Here is a 25061-nt window from a genome sequence, read left to right on the forward strand (position 1 = left end):
TCATGCGCTGTTACAGGGTCGCGTCGATTCATACCGGCAACCAAAAGTGCCCGATTTCTTCAAAGAAGATCCGGCGCTTTGGTTCGCACAAGTCGAGTCATCCTTGTCCGCGGCAAGAATTACCAACCAAAAAACAATGGCTGATGTAGTGGTGGCCGCGTTGAAGTACGACGTTGTCACTACGGTCAAGGACATACTATTCATGTCGCCTCCTCCTGAGGATTTATACGACCGAATAAAAGCACGAATCATATCTAGCTACGCTGTTTCTGCCGAGAGCAAGCTCCGACAGCTCTTGAAGGGCGAAGTTCTGAGTGAGGGCAAACCGTCCCAGATATTGACGCGCCTCCTCAACCTGAACGACGGGTCTTGCAGCGATGAAATAATTCGCGCCGTATTTCTAGAACAGCTGCCGTCGCATGTCCGTGCCGTCCTGGCCATGGCGAACGTTTCCGAGCCGCGGAAGCTCGCCGAATTAGCCGACAAGGTCGTTGAGGCCTCCGGAACCGGCACATCCGCGATAGCTGCCGTCTCGTCCCGAGACGCCTCCCTACGCGCGTTAGAAGAGAAGGTCGACCGTCTCACGCGCCAACTAGCATCCATAACCACTTCGCGCACCCGCGAGAGTCGCGTCCGCCGACGAACCCCTTCACGGAGTAGGAATCGATCGCGCGAAAACCGCTCTCTGCCGAAGGAAACCGCGTGCTGGTTTCACAGGAAGTTCGGGAAAGATGCGCGTCGTTGTGTCAAGCCGTGCTCCTGGGAGACGGGAAACTGAAAAGTACTAGCTGTTTGGAGGCGAGCCCGTCTAGTACCGAATCTCATCGTCTCCACATAAGAGACCGCGATCTCGGTCTCACGTTCTTAATCGACACCGGAGCCGATCTTTCTTTGCTGCCGGTTGCCAAAGGCTCGCGTCGCCCAACGGGTTATAAACTCTACGCGGCAAATGAGACAATGATTGACACGTACGGCGAGAAGCGTTTGACTTTGAATCTCAACCTCCGCCGTTCATTCCCGTGGAATTTCTGCGTCGCATCGGTACCGTACCCGATAATCGGTGCCGACTTTCTAAAACATTACGGGCTGCTCGTTGACTTACGCCTCCGCAAACTGATCGACCCCATGACGAAGATTGTTAAATCGGTCGATCCAGCGTCCGCGTTCGCCGGAATTTTAACCGAGTTTCCGAATGTTGTCGGGCCGTCACAGAATAATGACCGTACGCCACAAGACGTCCTTCATCATATTGTGACCGAAGGTCCACCAATTGCGGAACGCGCGCGGAGGCTAGCGCAGGAAAAACTGCGCGCCGCGAAAGCAGAGTTCAAACAGCTCGTCAGCTCGGGAATTTGCAGGCCTTCTAGCAGTCCTTGGGCGAGTCCTATTCATCTCGTCCCGAAAAAGGACGGGGGCTGGCGCGTCTGCGGCGATTACCGCCGTCTCAACGCGGTAACGATTCCTGATAAATATCCAGTCCCCCATCTTCACGATTACTCCGTGAACCTTCACGGAAAATCGGTTTTCACGAAGCTCGACCTTCACCGGGCATATCAACAAATTCCGATCGCCCCGTCTGACATTCCGAAAACGGCGGTCATTACCCCGTTTGGACTCTTCGAATACACGGTAATGCCCTTTGGCCTTCGTAATGCCGGACAAACCTTCCAGCGTTACATCTACCGTGCCCTCGGGGATTTAGACTTTGTATTCGCGTATATCGATGATATTCTCATTGCGTCCTCGAACCGAAAGGAGCATGAAGATCACCTACGCGTAGTCCTGCAACGCTTGCAGGAATATTGTCTTCGGCTAAACACCCAAAAGTGCGAGTTCGGGAAGTCATCTCTCGAATTCCTCGGTCATGTCATTGACCAGCACGGGTCTAGCCCAATCCCCGAGAAAGTCAAGGCCATAATAGATTTTCCAAGGCCTCGGACCGTTGCCGATCTTCGTAGGTTCCTTGGCATGGCCAATTTCTACCGACGTAGCATTCGACACGCTGCCGACGTGCAGGCCCCCCTGCACGAGTACCTCGGCGAGTCGAAGAAAAATGACAAACGCGAGATTGCATGGACTCCTAAGTCTGAGGAAGCGTTCGCTCGGGTCAAAAGGGACCTCGCCAACGCGACCATGCTCGCTCATCCCGCGGCAAACGCAGTGACGCGTATCGTCACTGACGCCTCCGATTTCGGCATGGGCGCGTCACTCGAGCAAAAGCTCGGAGATTCCTGGAAGCCCTTGGCTTTCTTCTCCAGGAAATTCAGTCCTGCCCAACGCAATTATAGTGCGTACGATCGCGAGTTGACTGCCGCTTATGAGGCACTAAAATACTTCCGACACTTCTTAGAAGGTCGTGAATTCAGCATTGTGACAGATCACAAGCCTCTCACGTACGCGTTTCGTCAGAAAGCCGACAAGGCATCTCCTCGACAGCTCAGACAGTTGTCGTATATCTCACAATTCACCACTCGCATTGAGCATCTTCCTGGCTCGGAAAACGTCGTTGCCGATTCATTATCACGTGTCGACTCGCTGCGCCTCGCCGCGAACATTTCTCTGGATGAACTGTCCAAAATGCAAGAGAGCGACGACGAGCTTAAGGAACTACTGCGCTCCGCTGACCACTCGTTGCCCCTGCGACAGATAAGGTGGGGACCTTCACACACTGCGATCGCGTGCGACCTCACGGGCGAAACCTTGCGTCCGTACATTCCACAGCCGGCTAGAAAAAAGATTTTCGACACTTTCCACAACCCTGCGCACCCCTGTGCTAAGATCACAGATCGGGTAATTCGGAAACGTTACGTCTGGCCGGACATGCATCGCGACATTATTAAGTGGTCCAAAGACTGCTTGGACTGTCAACAGTCTAAAGTAACGCGGCATAACCACGTGGCTCCTGCGGAATTCGTAGCTCCCGATAGCCGCTTTAAACACGTCCATATGGACATTGTCGGTCCGCTGCCGGTTTCCGACGGAAATCGCTATTGCCTTACAATAATCGATCGTTTCTCGCGATGGCCCGAAGCCATTCCGCTGCCGGATATCGAAGCAACCACCGTGTGTAGAGCTTTTGTAGATCACTGGATCTCGCGATACGGCACGCCAGAAACGCTAACAACTGACCAAGGTAGTCAGTTCGAATCCAAATTGTTCACAGCGTTATTGCAACTATCCGGTTGTCACCGGATACGTACTACCGCGTTCCATCCCGCCTCTAACGGCATGATCGAACGATGGCACCGCTGCCTGAAAACCGCGATAATGTGTCACGCGAACACGAAATGGTCACGAGTCCTGTCCACCGTGATGTTAGGGTTGCGAAACAACGTGATGGACACCGGGTCCTCACCTGCCGAATACCTGTACGGCACGACGTTGCGTATTCCGGGAGAGTTTGTTCTTCCCGACGACGGTCCGTCCGACCCGCAAATATTCGTCGAAGAGTTTCGCGATCACATGCGCCAAGTGAAACCTGTCCCTGTGGGACAGCGACATAAGAAACGCGCGTTCATATTTAAAGATTTGTCAACATGTTCGCACGTGTTCCTTCGCGCAGGCACTCTCAAGAAATCGCTTGAACGTCCATACACGGGACCGCATAAAGTCTTAAAACGCGTCAACGACAGAGTCATCGAAATCGAGGTCAATTGTAAACCGCGTTCGGTATCTGTTGAAAATGTAAAACCCGCGTACGCAGTTCGCGAATCGAACTTAGAAGCTGCCGGCGACCCTGCAGCCGTTTCGGGAAGCAGCACGATCCGCACGTATGCAAATAAAAAGCGCGTTACGTTCGCTGCCGAAGCGAGTAAAATTACAGAAAGAAAATTGTAAGTGCATGCAGTATGTATTACACTTCTCCCTGTTAAAACAGCGGTTAATTTAAATGTCGTATACACTCGGGGGGGAGTGTGTAGGGATATTGGCGCTGCCGCGCCATTCCCCTAGGCACGCGCCTAGAGAATATGCTCCGACGAGGTTGGCACTCTCAACCTCGGGCAATGCAGGCGAGAGAACCGCCTAATGTACTCTCTCGCCGCCGGACTCTCGATCGAGACAGACGTCTCGATCCTACGCTCTCGAAGTGAAGTCGAATAAAGTTGTTCTGTTACATACACGAGTTTCTCACTATCGATAAAAAGTCTCCCAGCGGTTCTGTGCAGAGTAGGCTGCATCTTGGTTCCGCATTTATCCGCGGGACCCTTAAACCTACAACTCCTTCTACTTAGGCGCCACCTGATGAGATCCAGCTCAACTAAACTTGTCACATTTTTTGCTCTATATTATCGATATCATGAATTCTGACGCTAGAAAGCCATGCCGAAACGGGAAACAAGTTTTCGCCTTTATTTCGCAACAGAATCAAGACAAATTATAGCTCAATTTGTAGCTGGAGATATTTTCTAATGCGGGCTGGTCTCGACATCATCCAGAAAACTCATCCAATGGCATAAAAATGCTTGAATTCCACGGCACGTGCATCGTCAATGTTTGGCCTACTTCTAACGCTCATATTTCTAAATATCTCCATAATCTCGTCAGCTCATGACCAGCCCGCATTAGATTGAACCTTCCTCTTTCGAATGAGCCCTTTACCAGCGACAAAATATTCCTTTTTAAGGACGAAAACTTGATCCCCGTAAAACCATATTTTGTCGGTAATGTAGTCACTCTACTTTTGGCGCTCCGGGCCCTTAAGTATAAAGAAATTTTAAATTAAACTTACACTTACCATTCGTAATCATTAATTTATTTATTATTCCTCATTGTTCCTAATTATTCCTTTACTTTATGCGATGTAACTGATGTAACTCGCAATTTTGTTTTAATGTCGTTAATATAGAACATATAGGTTATGTCTCTATGATTTGCGCAAAGAACAGTTATGCTTTCTGCCAATCAGAAGCGATCACGAAAATCACGAATTACTGTAAAAAATCACCGTGATCGGGAACGAACGCGATCGTATCACGAGTGATCCAAAAATAGCAGTTCGCACCACCCCTGCTCCTGCGAAAAGAGACCCTCCCTACACAATCCTCCCAACCAGTGTCGCCAGATCGAGAAAATCGAGGGGAGTACAATGTACCCCCTCTCTGATGACTAGAGTAATATGTGACAAGTTGCGCGTGCGCGACGGGGATTGAGTGGGACGAATGGGAGACACGTTGCACGTGCGCGATGGGAACGCAACAATGACATGACATGTTGCAAGTTTTAGGTTATCGCCGCGTATTGTACCTGCATATGTAGACGATAGCAATTCAACACGTGACCAGCCTACGGTCTTAGTAGGGGACGTTGGAGTGTCATCATGGTGGTGGAATGGGATAGTGGAAGGGAAAAAGAAGGAGAGGAAAGAGTCCAGTTTTGGACTCTTCTGGGGACACTGCTCCTGACTGCTCCCAACCACAGAACACACCTCCAAAGACAAAACAGGAAAAGATAAAGATGAATATTTTGAAAGTATAAATGTTTATAGCGATTTGGATGTAGAAATAATCGCATTTAAAAGCTTCTACATATTCTGTTAGTAATATAAAAAGAAAGGTTTGGAAAATAAAAAATTTCAATACCGTGGTACTTTTAATGAAATGATATGGTAATTAATTTATTAAATAATGAACTCTCTTTGTACAAGAAAACATTTTAACGTATGTTATTCTTTTATGTATAATTGTATAATATACATAGTATATTTTATAATATTATACTATACATATATATAATATTATACACACTTGTTTATATATATTAACAGTAATGCTTTCATAATTTTAATTTCGTTCCAAAAACCATGTATATGAATCTTTTTTTATTACAAATAAAAATATGTATGATTAACAATATTCACAGATATGCTTAAATTTCTATAAACTTTTGTTTCATTAATCAGCTTTCTTAATTCCTCGTGTCTTCCATGCTACTAAAAGGTTCCAAGAGAAGTATAAAGAAAACGAATGAACCTGAGAGGCTAACAGTATAAACGCATACCACAATAAACCATATGGTAGATCCTGAAAAGATAAATTTGTGTGAATGTTACAAACATTTTATGCAAATATATTTAATGCTAATTAATTAATGAATATATGATCACTATATTGGTAGTTAATGTATGTTAAAGAGAATGTAGTACAAATCTCATTTATTTTATAAATGCCTACCTGCCACAAGTGAATTTCTTCTGATTTACCTATAGCAAGATATTTCCAGACATCCTTGAAATAATATACAACTGCATACAAAAGTGGACCATATCCTAATAAAATGATGCCTATTATATACTGTCGTAATGTTCTAATTCTGTTTCTCTTAATAGCAGACAATGCGAGGAAACTTAACATCAAACTTGAGCACCATATGTACTCCCACCACAGAGGCTGTAATGGAAAAGTTTATTATGAGTTTTCATTAAAAATTTAGGTATTGAAGTATTTACCTGAGGTACTTGTAATTCTTCAATCTCTAAAATAAATATATCCAGATGATCTAAAATATCAGCCGATAATTTGGCAAGCATAACGAAGAAAAGAAGATAGTGAAAAAATATGCAATATTTCAGTCTTGATTTATTTGTTGCGCTAAAAGGAAGACACATTTAATCCTAGTAATATGCAAACAACAAACACGTAACAATGTATTTATAATTATTTTTTTATTATTTATAAAATAAGATTTTCTTATTTGAAATATTTTTGAATCCAATACAACATAGTTCTAAATGAGAAAAAAGGAAAAGATCACGTTATTTAACTATGTGTTAATTACCTGATTTGATAGTGAATAGCAATTTTTTGTCTATGATTAAAATCACTTCCATCTGTACCCAGAGCCTGGGACAGTGTTACTTTTGAAGCCATATTTCGAAATTATTGTGAATAACACGTCGAGATTACTTTCCTATTTCAATGGCAAAAAGTTTGATGTAAACTATTTTGAAACAGTAATTTACGATAAATTATTTGGTACTTCATTACCAACTATTTAACTATTTTTAAACTTTCAGAAGCCCTGTTAGTGGCCTCATGGGTCACGGCTCCCTGTAAATGTGTCACTTTCATTAAGTCAAATTTCCATTTGTCAGAAATCGAGACTTATTACTATTATTCATTCTCATTTCAACTATCTTTACATTAAGTCAATCTGTAATTGTTGTATGGTCGTTTCATTTTTTAGAAAAATATATAATTACATATTTTAATAGCATGAACTTATTTTATCTAAGTTATCAAAAAATTAAATAAAATTGATCGAGATTGTCACTACATACATACATATGTATAAACTTTGATTTTCTTACATACCTACGTATATGTATGAATTCAAATATTTTTTGTGAAATAAATGAAAAATTAACTTCTTTGTGAAATTAAACGTTTCCTTTTATATAGATGCATATTTAAAAATCGATACTTGTCATAAATATAATTTTCATCAAAAGAATTTTTCTCTTATAATACAATATATTACATATATTGACAGAGCTTATGTATTGCTATGTATATCTACATTATCCATGATGTAAATACGTACCTTTTGTCCTATATCGGCTATATCATGTACAATTCCCGTAAAATGTTCAGTGTTTACCGATAACAACCACGTGTGTTGAAGTGCTTCGTAACCTATGAATACAACCAGTTTTAAATTTTATTTTATTGTTACAAAACAGTATGAGTTGACAGTGCTGAAAGTATAATAAATAAATAGGAATTATTATATATGTTTCATACATTTTATTATAATGAATATTATTTAAACTAAGTTTATAAATAGTAATATATTTGTAAAACAATAAAGAAAAAAATTAAATTTTACAACTATAGATCGTATATACAAGAAGAAAAGGAAGTAAAAACTGTGTTCTTTGATATTATATAAAAATAAAAAAATATCACAATATATCATACTTGTTTTTAGCAAAATGAGTTTTAATATAGTCAAGGACGTTATAGAAGAAGGAGATGTGGTAGTTTTATATTTAGGACCTACTAATATGCATTCTTTAGAAATAAAATCACAAATTCAGAATAAAAAGGGTAATATGGTTGATAATGTTTTTCAAACAACGTACGGAGCACTTAAAGTTATATCACTTGTTGGACAAAAATATGGTACAAAAGTACAACTATCACGTGGATGGGGATACATATTACAACCAACACCAGAACTTTGGACATTAACAGTCCCCCATAGGACACAAATATTATATAGTCCTGATATAAGTCTTATCATATATTTAATGAATTTGACACCAGGAAGCATAGTCATTGAAACAGGTTTTAAACATATTCATATATTATTTTGTATCTGTTACTTATGAAGTAAATATTTGAGATACAATGTTTTAAAATAGTTTTGTATAAAACTAATACTATTACCAGTAGCAAATGATTAAACTATTTATAATGTTAAGACCTACAGATTATTTTAGTATTTATCTTGCAATTATACAGACTTATTTTGATTCTTGTTTTGTATCATTTTTTCTTATATGCATTACATATTTTTGGCTTTGTTTCTTCTTACTATAGGTACAGGAAGTGGTTCTCTTTCACATGCACTTACACGCACAGTTCGTCCTCATGGACATCTTTATACATTTGACTTTCACGAACAACGTGTAAACGTTGCACATGCAGAATTCCATAGGCATGGACTCAGTGAATTTGTAACAGTAAAGCATAAAGATATATGCAAAGAAGGGTTTGGAGAAGAATTACAAAATAAAGTAGATGCAATATTTTTGGATCTTCCACATCCCTGGTTGGCAATTGATCATGCTTTATATGCTTTCAAAGAATCAGGTACAAAAGAATTTCATTTATTTTCATAGTGTTTTTTATTATATAGAATTAATGTAGTTAAAATAACAATGATGTAACACTATGACATGAATAGGTGTATAAGTTTCATAAAATTTTACGCAAAACTACGAAATTATTTAATTTTTAGGTGGAAAACTCTGTTCATTTTCTCCTTGTATCGAACAAGTGCAGCGTACTTGTATAAAATTATTAACAAAGGGGTTTATTGAATTGAATACATTCGAATGTTTACAAAGAGAAGTGAATGTGCACTACAAAAATCTTCCTACATTGGATTTAGAATGTTTGAAACACGAGGTTGGTCAAGTAGATACAGTATAAGCTGTCAATATAATTTTAATAATAGCAGACAGATGGATATTTTTTGATATAGCATTAGTTTTTATTATTTAACTTTGTAGAAAAATATTACAATTATTATGATGCAACAAGTGGCACGAGCTTTTGTGTTTATTTTCTAAAATAACGTTAAAGTTTTGAAATACTAATATTAACTTCTAAACTACATTTTAGCATGTAAATGAAGATATGGCACAACAAAGTAAAAATGAAAAGCCCTATCAAACAAAACTTCTTACTGTAACACATGCTCACTCTTTACCTGGTCATACGGGGTTTATTACAATTGCTACGCTACCCCCGTCTTATGCACGGAAGTCAGAAATAAGTTTAGAATCTATAGACTAATTGGATTCTAAATTCTGGCAAAAAAAAAATCGAAGAATGATTATTACTTATGTCACATCAAAAGTACGATTTCAGGTCAGTATATTCAGCATAAGAAACTACTGATAATGAAAAAGCATTCTAAAAGTAAGGAATTATCCGTAGATCTTATTCTGTAAGATTTCAGATACTTTATGTCTCTACTTTGTTCGGATTCCAAGATAAATAATCGACTCGTGTAGCAGCTTGATATTCTTTCACTAAGTATTCAACGACTTCTCTAGAATTATCTAGCTCATCCAAATTATCTTCAAACATTTTTTCTTTACGAAATTGCTCCAAAAATGCTTCTCGTTTTCGCAATTTATCATATTGCTGTAAGGCACGATCAAATAACTGAAACAAAATACTGTTTAATATAATACTGTAAAAAGATCAAGTATATACATCAAGTATATATATATTCAAAAGTAAATTTACTACACATTCAATTTAGGTGTTATTGACAAATAACTTATCAAGTGTTAAAACAATTAAGTAGCATAATTAAATACGACATTTTCACATAAAAATATTTCTACATTAAGGAAAACGAACTTACGGATGATATGTTAGTATGGTTGGCCAACATTAAGCCTGACACTCTATGGGTACTCTGTATGTAGGGAGACTTCCTTGACAAAGCGACTTGTATGCTAGCAGGACCCCAAGGTATAAATTGTGCAAGTTTTCGTTCCCTTATTCTTTGTAATGACTTGTGGACTTGTGTTGGATCTACTTCACCCTGTGGAAAATTATATATGATATTTTTTTTAATTACTGCATTAAATTACTAGTACTTGCCTGTATAATATTTAAAATAGATATATAACAATGAGATGCGTTTCGGTCCAATGCTGTGGAGACCATCATATTTTTTGGTTGTAACAAGCGTCTCATAACATCTAATACTGAAGTTTTCCTTACTGAAGCTCCCTATTAATTTTTAAATTAAAAATAAAGATATAAACACGAATTTTTTAATTTAAATGCATGTATAAAATTGTTACTGTACATTTAATTAAATAGCTACTTACTTCTTGATCTGTAGTAAGCGGAGTATAACCAGTCATAAGAAAATGTAAGCGTGGTGTTGGAATTAATGGAGCAATTAAGCCTACCAAATCATTGTTCATGTACGAAGGGTACCTAATATTGATAAGATAGCATTTAGTTAAGAATAAAATGTTCAGTGTTTATACATCTCCATTAAATTAATTGATACTATACCGAAGTGTAGTGGTGCTAACAGACATTATTGTGGAAACAAGTTGATTTATTTGTGTAAAACTTGGATTTTGAATATGAAGTCTATCTGATGCTATTCTGTTAAGTGCAGTATTGTCTAAAACAACAACACAATCAGCACATTGTGTCAATCTCTTCAATGTTAACAGAGAATTATATGGTTGTACTACCACATCGCTAAAAAATAACAATATAATTCACTTTGTAATCTACTATAGTAATACTTTCCTATTTTAAATATACCTTATTTCATCTTGATTTGGAAACACACTGTAGGTTTCAATTAATTTTTTCGGATATCTGTCTGCAAGAGATTCAAGCATGAATGAACCCATACCTGAACCTGTACCACCTGCTATGGAATGACACAGAACAAATCCCTGTAAGTATATGTATATATATATATATATATACACATATGTATTTTTACACAATGTTGCAAAATTTGAAAATGTATGTTGTGTCTACATAGATATTTAATGATACCTCTAAACTGTCACTTCCATCAGCTTCCCTATCTAAAATATCAAAAATTTCTTCCTGAAGTTTCTCTCCTTGATGATAGCCTGATGCCCAGTTATTTCCAGCACCGCCTCCATGTTTTGATAAATAAATATTCTCTGGATTGTATAACTTACAAAAAATAATTTCAATATTAATAAATATTGTATTCTAAAAAAATGTATTCTATACATGTATTCATTATGTCCTTTTAAAGAAATAAAAGTAAAAATTTGTGAATATAAGGTAGATGAAAAATGGAAAAGTTGACTACATTCATAATACATGCAACTGTACCTTAGAATATGGAGAATTCATAATCGTATGAATTACTCTAGGTTCCAAATCTAATAATACTGCTCTTGGTATATAATGTTCATCATCTGATTGATAAAAAAATACATCCTTTCTGTCAGTTCCTTCTGTCGCATAATCTTCTAAAATACCTTCTGGACTGATGCCATGTTCGGCACATAATTTCTTCCAAAATTCAAATCCAACTGAAACGTATACAGAACCAGCTTAATCTTTGATTTATGTGGTACTTATTGTATTGTATAATATAAATCTCCAATATTGGATGAAAGTTAAAAGTTGTCTACAGAATTTACAAAATATAGTAATTATCATGAATCATATAAACTAATATTTTTGAACTTTTGAATTGCTAATATATCGAATAAATATCGCTATATCGAAAAAAAAGTTATGAAAAGGTAAAACAGAGACTCATATTTTATTATAAATGAATATTAAAAAATTCTGTACTTACTTTGGTTGCCACATTGGCCTAATTGCAAAGTAATCATTTCGCAAGGCATTTTGATTTTATTATTTCACTATAATTTTACACGGGATGGATTCTCGATTTGATTGAAATTTCACTTTTTATCGACACATTCAAGACTTTCAATCTTTTTAGAATGAATGTAACTGATGGTAGTATTTATTTATAAGGTATATATGATTATTATTAATACATATATTCACTTCAGTAAAAGTCAGTTTAAAGGTTTCATTAGTCTACAAAATAGTTATTGCTATTGTTTTCGTTTGTGGATGGTTTTATAGTGTATGTCAATATAATAGTATTTCCTGAGTTAATCACCAGGAGGCTAACAGATGTTAAACCCGCATGCTCTCCAGGATTTTTAAAATGCTCTCTCTCGTAATAACAGGGAGGAAATATAACAGAATTCTATACAGATACGTAACTTGTTCAAATTCGTATAAATTGTTTATAAAGGGAAATTAATTACATTGTCCTTTCATTATATTTATGTTTTATACAATTTTTTGTATGTTTAATATGTAGATAATACCATTAAAATTTTAAAAGACAAAGAAGATAACTTAAAGTAACAAGGTACATTATCAAATTTTCATTTCTCCATGTACGTTTTCTAATATCAAGATAAATGTTGAACATATGAACAAAATTATCTTAAAGATATGTAGCTAACTTTATACATACATTTTTATCAATTATTCATTACAACAAATTAAAGCTTTTATATACCACACAATATTCACTAATTATCTATAATACTTATGTTGAATAAAAAAATTGATTGATTGATTGATTGATTTTATATCTTTGGCTTAGTGAAATACATCTGGATATATATATGTACATATTCTTATACCTACATATGTAACTAATATGTCATGTTTGCTACAATGTGTAGTTTGAAACTAACCTATCAAAAATATTTTGTCTAATAAATATTATAGTGACATTGAAATTGTTTCTCTTAATATTATATAAAACATAATACAATAAAGTACTAGCTGGCTACTACATGATAATTATTAAACATATTAATTTAAGTAATAGTCACAATCCAATTTCAGTGGTGTATTTACAACTAAACGTCAAAAAATATAATATTCCGAAGGTATTTCATCAATGATTTATTATAATTTGTTATACTGTATTTTAATAAATCTATTACTCCTATATGTAAATTTAAAGAGTTTAGATAAAATAAATTATTAACACTCAATGCGCTTATATTTTATATCATAGTAAGCATGTTCAATTATCGTAATAATAAAACATTGTTTACGTTATAACCATATAATTTATTTTTTCCAAAAATATTATTTTTTACTTCTATTAGACAAGGATAAACTGATTAAAATTAATTTGGTTAACTAATGTTGAATAATAAGTAACATTAGAAAATAAATGCAATATTTACTACTGTAATAAATGCTACATTAATTTATAAATATATTATAATTTAATAGATGTCTGGGAACAAATGCCGAAATTGTGGTTCCACCGACATTGAAACTGATCCTTCCAGAGGAGACGCAGTATGTACAGAATGTGGTTTTGTATTAGAAGATCAACTTATTGTCAGTGAAACTGCATTTAAAGAAACACCATCTGGAAATATGATGGTGCTCGGTCAATTTGTTGCTAATGATAGTACTGGTGGAGCTACCGGTTTTGGAGCAGGTATGTAATTATAGGAAATTATAAGACAAAAAATGATTGTTATATGAAATAAAAACAATAAAATGTGAACTTTACTTTGTAGCATATCATGTGAATGGAAAAGAATCAAGGGGAATAACTTTACAAAATGCAAGAAAAGGAATAACTCATTTATGTATGCAATTGCGGTAAATAATCATTTTTCTATAATATATAAACTGAACTAGACTTCTCTTCAATCATTTTATTAACAGTTTTATATATTTTTTGTTTGTTGTTAGTTTGAACCAGCACTGCATCGACACATCTATGAATTTTTACAAAATGGCCTTAAATCAACATCTTACTAGAGGAAGAAAACAAGCTCATAATCATGCAGCTTGTGTTTATATTACTTGTCGTACCGAGGGCACTGCACGTATCCTTTAAATCGTTAAAAAGTGACAAAGTAAAATGTTTTTAAATCTTTCTATTACAATTTTGTAATTTATTTTCTGATGCAATATCGAATTTATGTTCTAAATTATGCTCTAATTTATGTTCTAATTTATAATTTAACATAATCAAATTGAAAAGTAAAATAATAACTTAACTCAATAATTAGATATGCTTATTGATATCAGTGATGTTCTTCAAATTTGTGTGTACGAATTGGGACGCACATATCTACGGTTTACACAAGCTCTGTGCATCAATATACCATCAGCAGGTGAGCACTTTACATATTTTAAATTTGCATGATATGTAAATAGTTGGATTTTTGTTTTTCTTTCTCTAACTTCTTTATTAACATGCATTAAACTATGATAGATAGCCATAAAAGTCTGGACTACGTACTATAGGTACGTTTTTGTGTTGAGTATACACGAGTGCTGTGGCTACGTTAGTTGATCAGGCGTGGGAATTATAGAGAAACCCGAGTGTGTTTCCTGTCCATTAAATGCGAATTAGATACGGGTTTTGGCTACGCTTTAATTATTTTAAATTTGTAACGCTGAAAGTCTAATTGTAAGACTGATGAGAATTGCATTAGTCGGTTAATAAGGCAAAGTTCTGGTCAACTAACTCCACATTACTGTACACAACAGTAAATATAAGTTATATTGCAACAAAATCAATTGTCAAATTTTATTGAGAATATGCGTTACATAACACTGTCCAACAAAATTAAACTTTTTTCGAGTTTTGCAATACCTGTTGAGTGATTCTTATACACTTTGTCATCCTAAAACCGAATCTGAAAGTAGAATTGCTCCATCACGCAACGTTTTCGAAAAATTTTGGTTTTTGTAAAAATGCCCGATTTTGATACGAAACGACGTGTTACGCAAAAACTAAATACGCGAGGAAGTTCAAATTTGAGTCAAGAGATAGAGGGGACTCTCCTCTACATATTCATATAGTCAATTATATTTTTATGTACTTCCTAATAGTTGTAAATGGTTGTTAAAGTTTGAAAATGTGCCGACGCGGGTACTTTGTACGCTCTATTTTTGTATTTATGTGAAAAATCCTTTATCTAGCAGGAATTTACTATACAGGAATGCATTCTACAGACATTTCTGGTAAAGAAACCATTCACGAAAAGTATTTGGTTCCCTTAATGTACGAGAAGGATCAGAAAATGTTAATCGACAGCGTGTGCGCGACGCGTTCGCGCCAGACGGCCATTGCAGCCTTTTCGCGACTCGCCAGGGCCGTCGCTGTGCGTAGTCGACGTTGGTACCACTCAAGTATGTCTTTGCTTACTATGCTTAATTAAATACATTTTTTTTGTCTTTTTGGGTGCCAATCATTACAAAAGATTATAAAAATACGAGTTATATTCACATTTCATTGTGGAAATGCTTAATAAAGAAAATTGAATACAAAAACTTACCTATTTCTGATGTAAACAAATTAAAAATGTTTCCGCCTTGCTTGACGTTTGTTCCTGATATCCCGATTTTCAATAATAAGTGTCCAGCAGTAATCAGCAAGCATCCGCACATAAGTCTTTTCCTTTGTAACGTTTTTCCATTGTTGAAATATCTTGATGAAAGATTAATGCTGGAACTGTATTCCTTGTTTTGATTTTAAAATAATTTCCGCGAGATTTTATCGATTTAATATAGAGCGATCTATGTCTTAATTATGTACTTCGATCAATAAAATCGATAAAAATAGTCCCATTTACATAGTGTTTGGACTTATTTTAATCGGAAGAATCTTGAATGTCCATTGGTATTACAATTATAAAGATAAGACAACAATTACTGAAAATAAAATTTTCCAGTCACCGCATTGCTCCGGTCAATTTTCTTTATTAAGCATTTCCACAATGAAATGTGAACATAACTTGTATTTTTATAATCTTTTGTAATGATTGGCACCCAAAAAGACAAAAAAAAATGTATTTAATTAAGCATAGTAAGCAAAGACATACTCGAGTGGTATCAACGTCGACTACGCACAGCGACGGCCCTGGCGAGTCGCGAAAAGGCTGCAATGGCCGTCTGGCGCGAACGCGTCGCGCACACGCTGTCGATTAACATTTTCTGATCCTTCTCGTACATTAAGGGAACCAAATACTTTTCGTGAATGGTTTCTTTACCAGAAATGTCTGTAGAATGCATTCCTGTATAGTAAATTCCTGCTAGATAAACGATTTTTCACATAAATACAAAAATAGAGCGTACAAAGTACCCGCGTCGGCACATTTTCAAACTTTAACAACCATTTACAACTATTAGGAAGTACATAAAAATATAATTGACTATATGAATATGTAGAGGAGAGTCCCCTCTATCTCTTGACTCAAATTTGAACTTCCTCGCGTATTTAGTTTTTGCGTAACACGTCGTTTCGTATCAAAATCGGGCATTTTTACAAAAACCAAAATTTTTCGAAAACGTTGCGTGATGGAGCAATTCTACTTTCAGATTCGGTTTTAGGATGACAAAGTGTATAAGAATCACTCAACAGGTATTGCAAAATTTTTTTGGTGTTGGACAGTGTAATTAGTATAATCATTCTGAAGAATGATTAAGTATATTTTTATTAATATTTCATTTATAAGGTGCAAAAAGTAATTATAAGAATTACATCTTTATGGCAAGAGGAGTAAAGGAATTTAGATTATAAATATTCATTTTGTCATATTTTATTCTTCAAACATAAGTTCAAAGTAATAAGTAATATTCATCACAAATAATTATCACTACATTCGCTTATTTTTGGTAAAATGAAATACAACAAAGTTCATAAGTCATGTTGTATATTAAACGGTATTATCGATTTTTATATGTATATGTATTATTACTCATATTACAATCATAGTTGTACAATATTACAATTTTATAATGAAATTAAATAATTACTAAAATATTTATAGTTCAGATGTTTCTAAATGGTAAATATGTATAATATTATATATATAATCTTATGATATGTAATCTTTAAAATCTTAAAAAAAATCTATAAAATCTTTAAAATCTCTGATGGTAATAATTAAAGTGTTTTAAGAAGTTTAACTTGATGCATAAAAATATAACGATGAATTTCTATTCCTAAATGAGGTTCTTATATTCATTTATTGCTTTTGTGGTAACGGTTTTGTATCTTATGTACCATACCATTACAAATGTTTTACTGTAATATATCTATTATTAAATAATTTTTCAATTATTACAATTCAAGGCATAAAACTAAATTTATTGTTTATCTATAGCGATTAATGCTAATGTCAGATAAATATAGTTTGATATACATATATTTCAAATTTTGCTTTGCAGTAATGATGTAAAATTATTTTTTTGTTAGTAAAGTGATAATTTTGGACCTGTTATAAGGAGGTGCTTTCAGAATTTAATCGTTATCTTCTTGTGTTCTCACTGGCTGAATATACTAACAGTAGGAAGGCATTCTTTTGTACATTTTATTATTATTGGTATCATAGTTTATTGTACTTTCTAAACACTATTGGCTATCTTGCAATATAAACTTTGGCGCCAAATTCTATGGCCTTGCATAATATGACATAATCCTCATTACAAAAGGAAATTATAATGAGAAATAACTTTTAGTTTATTAATACATCTGCACTTATTCTTGAAATTTGACTAAATGGTTTGTCTTATGTCTATATGAATTATAATAAATCATGTAATCATATAAATATGATTAAAAAATGTCGTAGAATATTCATATAAAACGTTGTTGTGACATTTTATCTAAAAATCTACATTTGAAAGTTAAACATTTTCTTCTTTTAATTATTCTATATAAGTGCGATGCGCACATATAATTACAAACTACATGAATTCTTAAATATTTATACTAAAAGAAGAAACTAAAAATTAAGAAATGTAAAATATATTTTTTCTTATAATACTTCTATATTGAAATAGTAAAAAAAGATAAGATATAAAAGTAACATATTGTACAAATAACAAATGTTGCTTTGTAGAGGCAGTTTCAATCATGGTACATTCCTAAACTGTATTTTACAATTTTTGAAATACATCTCCTCTTATATTGGTGAAAATGATACATACTACTCAGTTAAATGACAATATACATTGTTTACTTAAAACTTTTTAAAAATATGAAACAAAAAACAAATAGTGACTAAAGATTTTATTAGTATTTGGTGCTTAAAATTAATTATGTATTTTTTAAGATTACTAATCTGTACTTACTTCTTTATACTACTATTCAACAATGATACCAAAGACAGTAAATGTAGCTTCAAACAACACTTTTAAACTTTTTCCATCATTTCGAATTAATTTAAAGACCATTTTTATAATTTTGCCTTCTTAGATGTCTAATGGAAGTTCTTATATACCTTGCTTATTTCTTATATACAAATGATTCAAGTATTCCAGTCATTTTAAAAAGCAATTCTTTATCAAATAAAATTAAACAAAATAAAAGAGTAGATGCACTCTTTTTTTAAATATCAGATGTGTTTCAATTTTTAATTCAAATGTACAAATAAATAATTGATACTTCGATTACTTGGCATTCTCACTAGAAAAGTAGTAATAGTAAATTCTTTATAAATACATGGTATTTGTTACAATTATATATAGTTTTTCTATTTCCATTTGAAGATATGACAGTGTAAAAACGAACTATTATTTTCTTGCATTTATACACGCATATAGGTGTCTTTCGTGAAAATATATTTTTTCCTAAATTATTTATGTAGATATAGTGAAAGAAGTATTCTCTTCCCCATGGGATCTAGAGTTCAAAAGCAAATTGATAATAAAAATGAAAAATATTTAAGAAGATTAACCGAAAAAAGTATTATTTGTCTGTTGTATCTTTGTACATAATGGAAGAAAACGTTAAATTTTAGATGAAAATATTCCGAAAATTGTAGAGCGCACCTAGTATACAACTTTTCTGTAAACATAAAAGTTTCGTAAATTGTTCTATACAGTTATTGTATAGAACCTCGAAAAATATCAAAGTACATTTCACGAATTATTTATTAAACCATTATTTCTGTGGTATACTTCCGTCAGTCATCTACTGGAGGTCCATAGAAAATTAACTCCGGTATTTGTCCTCCCTGTACTCCTGTACCATTCGTACTTTCTGAACTGCATTGAAATTGAAAGTTTACGTTACCAACTGTTATTTCTGACATACCTTCCTGACCGAAATAACTTAACTCTCCCCCATCTAATATTACACTAGCTGTATAAAAGCATTCTGGTTCAATTTGTATTGGATTTTCAAAATATACATGAAACGTATTACTTGAACCATCGGAGAAAAATTTAGTGTTATTTTCCGATAAAATACATCCCAGTCTTTTTAGTTCAATTTTAATATTGTAATCCGCAGCACCGGATGAGCTTCCATACAGTCCAAAACCAACAACAAAAATCCTTTTGTCCACACTAAATTGAATGGAATCGCACCGACCTCTATAGCGCCATTGATTTGATCTGTATGCACATGACTGAAACCTGTGACACACCTGTAAATGGAAAATTCATTACTTCAGTTTCAATTTGCATGAAATAACACTAAAAAATTATCATTGATACGGTTAACAGTTAACAGTAACTGTTGATAACGTGCGGGATAAAATATTCTTGCTTCCTAAAACTTACCTGAGTCTTTAAACCTTGTCGAGATTTAATGGGAAAGCAAAGTTGAGGTTTATTACTAGCAGTGAAATGCAGAAAGACATCAATTGTTTCTTGTTGCGTTAAGATTCCAGTTTGTGCAGCACTATTCGCAAATTCTTCCAAATTCATAGCAGGAAGTCTAATTAAATATAGAGCAGATCCTAGAATAGGAAATGAAAATAGTCACACTAGTTTTATATTTAAAAAATTTGTGTTACAACACTTACCCAGTAATCGTCTTTGATTTGCTGCTGAGGGTTCAAGTTCTTGCCTAATGCATTCTGCTGTAGCCCATCGCAGAGCGGCATCCCATATATGAATTTCTTTACAGTTTAGTGTTTCCCGAGAAAGTACTGATTCAAGAGTATGTATATCGATATCCACAAAACCATCTGATCTTAGTGCCATTTCTGCCTAAATAATGTTAAGTTTTATATACTTACAGTAATCGTTTTCAAGTTCAAATATATATTATTGATTTTACATAATTCGTCAGCTTGACGCATAGATTCCATTGATTTCTATTGTACACACATGCTTCGTTATTATACTATTAAATTGAATGAAATTTTAATATTATGTATATTATTTTAATATTTTAATATTATTTTAAATTTTATTATATTATTATTTAATATTATTTATTATGAACGAGGAATACGTAGGTAAAAGATTTTATTCTAAATGATACCGAATTGTTTCTTTTAATAATTTCATAAAATCAAAAGAGTTCAAAACTCCTCTCTAATAAATCAATATTTGAGCAATTCAGTGAAAAAATCTTTATGACAAAATAATATAATTGTAAATTATTTCTTTTAGTATTTATTATATATCATATCAGATGCATGTGAAGTAGTATTATATTCTGTGTTAAAAATGATTCCCCTTATATTCTGTTTTAAAAATAATTCCCGTTATATTTTAAAAATGATTCACATTAACTAGTATGTATTATGGATCATAAAAAATAAAAAATGTAGAACAAAATATAACTGAAATGATTCAATCAAAACTCATTAATTTGAACATTATTATATTTGCTACAAAAAACCTTTATTATATTGTACAGATATCATTTAAAAATAGAAAAATTGAGAAATATATTTTACATGAATATATTAAAAATGTAAGTGTATTGTTCAAAAGGTAACTTTAAAATTTCTAAAAAATGGATTCAATTTGATTACAATTCATAGGTTTCAAAATTAAATGCAAATTAATTATATATCAATATCAGTATAAGTGATTGCAATTTTAGATACAATTAAATAATTTATGTCTGATTTCCACTATTTAAGATATAGTGTATTCTTATTATTCTTATTAAAAAAGAAATATATATCTAATGTAGAGGTAACAGAACTTAGTAAAATAATATGATAAAATATGTAGCAAAAGTCATAGAAAGTAATCGATGTATGCTTGTAATTTTTCAATCAATAATTGTATTTGCAATAGTTTTTATACATATATATACATATATATACATGTATATTATGTATTTTGTATATATATACACATATAAAATTAATTAATTACTTCTCTATATCTTATATAATTTACAGAAGAGATAATATTGTTGTCAGATATAAAATTATTTTCAAAATGTAACTTAATTGCACATGAAATTTTAAAAAATAATAGTTATTTATTTATTTATTTAACTTGTCACTACATTAATATTACGCGGTATCCTCGGAAAATTACTATATTCATTTTTACTGTGTTCATACTCCTCTGGAAAATTATCTTCGTAAGTTATATTCTGTGTCACTTCAATTTCTAATTTATTATCTATAAAGTGGGGTTCACTTCGAGTTCGAAACAAAGAAAATGACAATTGCTTGTTACTAAATGATGAGAAACAATTATTTTCAGATAAACTGAGACAATGTGGTGCCATGGATGATCTATTCCTTATATTTATGTTGTTACTATTACTGGATTTTATAGTTTTACAAGTAAATTCATGTTGAGATTCTTTTAGTGTTTTGTTTAGACAAATATCTCCGCAAGAGTAGAAACTTACAGTATGATCAGTATCATCAGAAGATAAACTTGACTTAGTCCTTAATGTCATATCTAAATTATCATTTAATGTAAGGGACTTTAGCATTTTTTGATTTAAACTTACTTGAGCATCTATTACTTCCCAGCAACGCTGCATAAGATCTGGTTCTTCAAATAAACGAGACTGGCTTAAAAGTAAACATGCATTCTTTGCTGTTAAACTTGTTTCTAAGTAATTAACACATGCCCTGGCTAGATGAGGGACTATGTACTTTTTAGCAACATAAAGTGTTGCTAACACTGTATCTGCTTCTAATTGTACTTCATCACAATACATATACCTGTTGAAAAAAATTAAAAATATTTATATAATTCAAATGACAAGTTAACAAAGGAATGGATTATTTACCTTAATAATGCGAGAAAGGCAGCTGGCTCTACATCTGGTACTTCTATGTCTCTCTTATCCTCTGCTAGTCCACCATAAAACATAGCATAAAATACAGAACTACCAGTAGCTAAAACATACTTGTGCGCTGGTATAGTCTGTGTTTGACCTGTTGATAGTATAAAATGCTTAAAATTTTCAATTTTACATAATCATGGCATTTTTAAATGAAAGTTTATTGTTAATTACCTGAACTGCCTACAATAAATATAATATCAGCCATCAAATGATTATTAAACATGGCAGCATTACGTTCGCGTACAGTTGGTTTTGTTGCTTGCCAATTAGGATCTAGTGTACAGTCTTCAGGTGATGATAAGTGTAATTGAGTTATGGGGGATGATAAGGAAGACAAAGGCGATGCAGGCGCACTAAGAGGTTGGTTTATTGTTCCCTCACGTTGAAGTACAATGGAAGAAGAAAGTGGGCTTACTGTTGGTGGTGAATCTGATACAGGCATTGGTAACACCGCTAAAACATATATGTATATTGTAAAAATATTTTATTTGCCATCTTTTCATCACTTTTTTTAGTTATTGCTTTGGAATAGCTCAAATATATAAAATATTATTTCTGATATCACAAGTTTATAATCATATCTGTAATATTTTAAATGTTCTTAAATTTAGTTTTATTTCAAACAAAGTGAAAATTCCTTTGAAAATTAGAGAAAAAACAAACCTTTCTCGCGGTAATTTATTACAAAGTATATTTGCTGTTATTATTATTATCCATAGATTACATTGAAAGGAAAACATATGTAAGAACCTATGTCATGTAATAGTGATCATAAAAACAAATTGCTTTATACTAAACGATGTTAGTTCCATAATTGTATTAATCATTTTTTATCTAAAGAAATGGTTGATAAGGAAAAAATTACAATAAAATCACAACTATACAATTGAGAAAAAATAGTATTTTTTTCTGCAATAATGAAGAGGTTATAAAAGCTGATACTATATTATTACATACTATTAGTTCTAGTAAGTGTTCAAAGTTTTTTGTAAATATTTTTCTTTTTAAAATCATAAAAATTTTCTTATATATGTATATTTCATTTCATTTGTCATTGCTTTAAGATAATGTAAGATTTATTTTCTTTTAATAATTTTCCCATCGATATAAACGCACACCATCAGATCATTAAGAGTTTTACCGTTAGTGTACATTATTGCTTGGATTTGATAATTGTTTTTAATACAATCTTTTCGGTCTGTTATGACACAGTAAAGATTGGTATCACTAAAGCTTCGGTGGCCCCCTCTTATTTTCGATCCTTACAACCGCAAAGTGAAGGTATAAATACACGTATGTCTCTCATCTACAGTAAGATTTTGCAGTGATACCGAGTTCGGTTTGTTCCGCTTTCATTCGTGCAGTTTCGTCGGTGTTTCGTATACACGTGATGATGCGTATGCTAAATAAATACATATATGCATATAGTTATTAACGGGATCGTAAAATCTCTTTTTATAAATTTCAAACTCTGTATCTATTAATAACAGTACTCATTTTTACGTTTACATTTGTTTCTTAATTGATATGACGAAAACTTTTATTTTACGAAAGTACAGTATAAAAATTATTGCTTAATTGTTATCAAAAATTTAATTTCTGGTCAAAGTATATAGATATTATAAATCATCGGTCATTTTCAACTATGTTTACAAACCATTTAATTACTTTTCTCTCTCTGAATATTAACTTGTAGTCAATTAAGTGTACTTTCATGTGATATTCTAACATTACAATACTTTTAATTGTAAATTGTAATATAAATGTGACCATTACAAACATATATGTAAAATTGATTCGAGTCAAGAGTCAAATTCGACGAATGTACCTTTTCATATATAATAATTTAATGTATGGCTTTAGTGTATGTCATGAAGACAAATAAGGGTTGAATGAAATTCGTATGTAGCATCCAAGTCATTAAGATTTCTTCCAACGTCGAACAGTTTGAAAGTGAGAAGATTCTTTTTTGCATAGTACTGACGGTCGCTTCAGCAGAAACTTAAAACAACTGCATTGTAATCACAATTCATAAATATGACATAAGTTGATCGTTATTCACAAAACATACATACATAGTGGTAAAAGTGACCATATCATAAATATAATTAAATAGTCTAACGAGGAAGGTTTGTATTTCCTCCATTCTCTGTTTCCTTCTTTAGTTAATCTAATAAATACTCGAATGGTGTTAAGATGGACATTGCATGTTTATTTATATCAGTAATAAATGTCTCACCGTTATACCATGGATCAGTCTGCGTGACTGTGACGTTATCTTGGAAGCGTTTCATCGGTTTCGTTGATATTTTTGAGTAAAGATTTGACATCGCCATCGTCACTTTTTAAACTTGCTAACCGTTTTTCCTCAATCGCGGCACCAAACGATTTTGGATTTCAGTTACATGGGCGCCATGTCAGACGGGCGCTGGTTAAATAGTTCTGCACGTCGGTCGATAGACGACAACTTGGGGCACGCGCGTCCATATATTGGGTGTTCTCTTTAAAAAGCATACACTATCATCTGCGCATGATTCTTTTCTCGCAAAAGGTCTGTTATAGATATAAGTTGATTCATGAACGATTTGAATGTTTTTCGTACGCGTCAAAATGACGTGATAAAATTTACTTATAGCGTTATTTTAGGATCATATGAAGAGCGTCATTTCTCAAAAACAAAAAACGTATGAAATATACATTTTTGCTTGGTTTTCTGA

The 25061-nt window shown here is 33.2% G+C and overlaps 5 protein-coding genes across 10 annotated transcripts in view; 2 read left to right on the plus strand and 3 right to left on the minus strand.

The window, feature by feature from the left end:
* Nucleotides 1-5767: 5767 nt before the first annotated feature.
* Nucleotides 5768-7635, minus strand: Jagn (jagunal). 5 transcript variants are annotated; one of them, XM_076799856.1, is made up of 5 exons: nucleotides 7540-7635; nucleotides 6775-6906; nucleotides 6446-6587; nucleotides 6171-6386; nucleotides 5768-6020 (listed from the first exon to the last, which is right to left on the minus strand). In XM_076799856.1, exons 2-5 carry the CDS (start codon nucleotides 6864-6866, stop codon nucleotides 5892-5894), a joined length of 579 nt encoding a protein of 192 aa, XP_076655971.1. In that variant the 5' UTR covers nucleotides 6867-6906; nucleotides 7540-7635; the 3' UTR covers nucleotides 5768-5891. The 5 variants fall into 5 exon arrangements, with proteins under 5 accessions (XP_076655971.1, XP_076655969.1, XP_076655972.1 ...); XM_076799854.1 differs by lacking the exon at nucleotides 7540-7635 and adding an exon at nucleotides 6984-7134; XM_076799857.1 differs by lacking the exon at nucleotides 7540-7635 and adding an exon at nucleotides 6988-7121.
* A 293-nt stretch (nucleotides 7636-7928) lies between these two features.
* On the plus strand, nucleotides 7929-9521 carry Trmt61 (tRNA methyltransferase 61). The gene is made up of 4 exons (XM_076799852.1): nucleotides 7929-8285; nucleotides 8541-8813; nucleotides 8962-9131; nucleotides 9348-9521. The coding sequence occupies exons 1-4, from the start codon at nucleotides 7931-7933 to the stop codon at nucleotides 9519-9521; spliced, it is 972 nt and encodes a 323-aa protein (XP_076655967.1). The 5' UTR covers nucleotides 7929-7930.
* Nucleotides 9522-9692: 171 nt separating this feature from the next.
* LOC143360736 (tubulin gamma-2 chain) lies at nucleotides 9693-12564 on the minus strand. 2 transcript variants are annotated; one of them, XM_076799851.1, is made up of 9 exons: nucleotides 12061-12564; nucleotides 11586-11788; nucleotides 11274-11420; nucleotides 11031-11167; nucleotides 10770-10964; nucleotides 10550-10688; nucleotides 10344-10475; nucleotides 10102-10284; nucleotides 9693-9896 (listed from the first exon to the last, which is right to left on the minus strand). In XM_076799851.1, exons 1-9 carry the CDS (start codon nucleotides 12107-12109, stop codon nucleotides 9693-9695), a joined length of 1389 nt encoding a protein of 462 aa, XP_076655966.1. In that variant the 5' UTR covers nucleotides 12110-12564. The 2 variants fall into 2 exon arrangements, with proteins under 2 accessions (XP_076655966.1, XP_076655965.1); XM_076799850.1 differs by having other exon boundaries at nucleotides 10577-10688; nucleotides 12061-12559.
* Nucleotides 12565-13046: 482 nt separating this feature from the next.
* The window catches only part of Brf (Brf RNA polymerase III subunit), a 47582-nt gene continuing 35567 nt past the window's right edge, over nucleotides 13047-25061 (plus strand). The window contains exons 1-5 of the mRNA XM_076799132.1: nucleotides 13047-13186; nucleotides 13542-13755; nucleotides 13838-13922; nucleotides 14016-14152; nucleotides 14339-14443. Of these exons, the coding sequence (XP_076655247.1) occupies nucleotides 13091-13186; nucleotides 13542-13755; nucleotides 13838-13922; nucleotides 14016-14152; nucleotides 14339-14443 (637 nt within the window). The 5' untranslated portion in view covers nucleotides 13047-13090. The remainder of the gene's footprint in view (nucleotides 13187-13541; nucleotides 13756-13837; nucleotides 13923-14015; nucleotides 14153-14338; nucleotides 14444-25061) is intronic.
* Nucleotides 17293-24864, minus strand: Lute (BTB/POZ domain containing protein 3 lute). The gene is made up of 7 exons (XM_076799148.1): nucleotides 24584-24864; nucleotides 22516-22797; nucleotides 22288-22435; nucleotides 22003-22219; nucleotides 20093-20279; nucleotides 19848-20026; nucleotides 17293-19711 (listed from the first exon to the last, which is right to left on the minus strand). The coding sequence occupies exons 1-7, from the start codon at nucleotides 24678-24680 to the stop codon at nucleotides 19247-19249; spliced, it is 1575 nt and encodes a 524-aa protein (XP_076655263.1). The 5' UTR covers nucleotides 24681-24864; the 3' UTR covers nucleotides 17293-19246.

The sequence above is a fragment of the Halictus rubicundus genome, chromosome 13 (assembly GCF_050948215.1).
Source record: "Halictus rubicundus isolate RS-2024b chromosome 13, iyHalRubi1_principal, whole genome shotgun sequence".
Classification (NCBI taxonomy): Eukaryota; Metazoa; Arthropoda; class Insecta; order Hymenoptera; family Halictidae; genus Halictus; species Halictus rubicundus.

Bases quoted from the DNA above. Each gene is read 5' to 3' on its own strand.
- Jagn (XM_076799856.1), bottom strand. From the start codon at position 6,866: ATGGCTTCAAAAGTAACACTGTCCCAGGCTCTGGGTACAGATGGAAGT. The intron at 6,387-6,445 runs GTAAATACTTCA...TTTCCATTACAG, and splicing joins AAGAATTACAAGTACCTCAG to CCTCTGTGGTGGGAGTACAT. The intron at 6,021-6,170 runs GTAGGCATTTAT...TTATCTTTTCAG, and splicing joins AAGAAATTCACTTGTGGCAG to GATCTACCATATGGTTTATT.
- Trmt61 (XM_076799852.1), top strand. From the start codon at position 7,931: ATGAGTTTTAATATAGTCAAGGACGTTATAGAAGAAGGAGATGTGGTA. The intron at 8,286-8,540 runs GTTTTAAACATA...TTCTTACTATAG, and splicing joins AAGCATAGTCATTGAAACAG to GTACAGGAAGTGGTTCTCTT. The intron at 8,814-8,961 runs GTACAAAAGAAT...TTTAATTTTTAG, and splicing joins ATATGCTTTCAAAGAATCAG to GTGGAAAACTCTGTTCATTT.
- LOC143360736 (XM_076799851.1), bottom strand. From the start codon at position 12,109: ATGCCTTGCGAAATGATTACTTTGCAATTAGGCCAATGTGGCAACCAA. The intron at 10,476-10,549 runs GTAACAATTTTA...AAAAATTAATAG, and splicing joins GCTATTTAATTAAATGTACA to GGAGCTTCAGTAAGGAAAAC. The intron at 10,285-10,343 runs GCAAGTACTAGT...AATTTTCCACAG, and splicing joins CTATTTTAAATATTATACAG to GGTGAAGTAGATCCAACACA.
- Lute (XM_076799148.1), bottom strand. From the start codon at position 24,680: ATGGCGATGTCAAATCTTTACTCAAAAATATCAACGAAACCGATGAAA. The intron at 22,798-24,583 runs GTGAGACATTTA...TATATGTTTTAG, and splicing joins GACTGATCCATGGTATAACG to CGGTGTTACCAATGCCTGTA. The intron at 19,712-19,847 runs GTAAGTTTTAGG...TTCCATTTACAG, and splicing joins GACAAGGTTTAAAGACTCAG to GTGTGTCACAGGTTTCAGTC.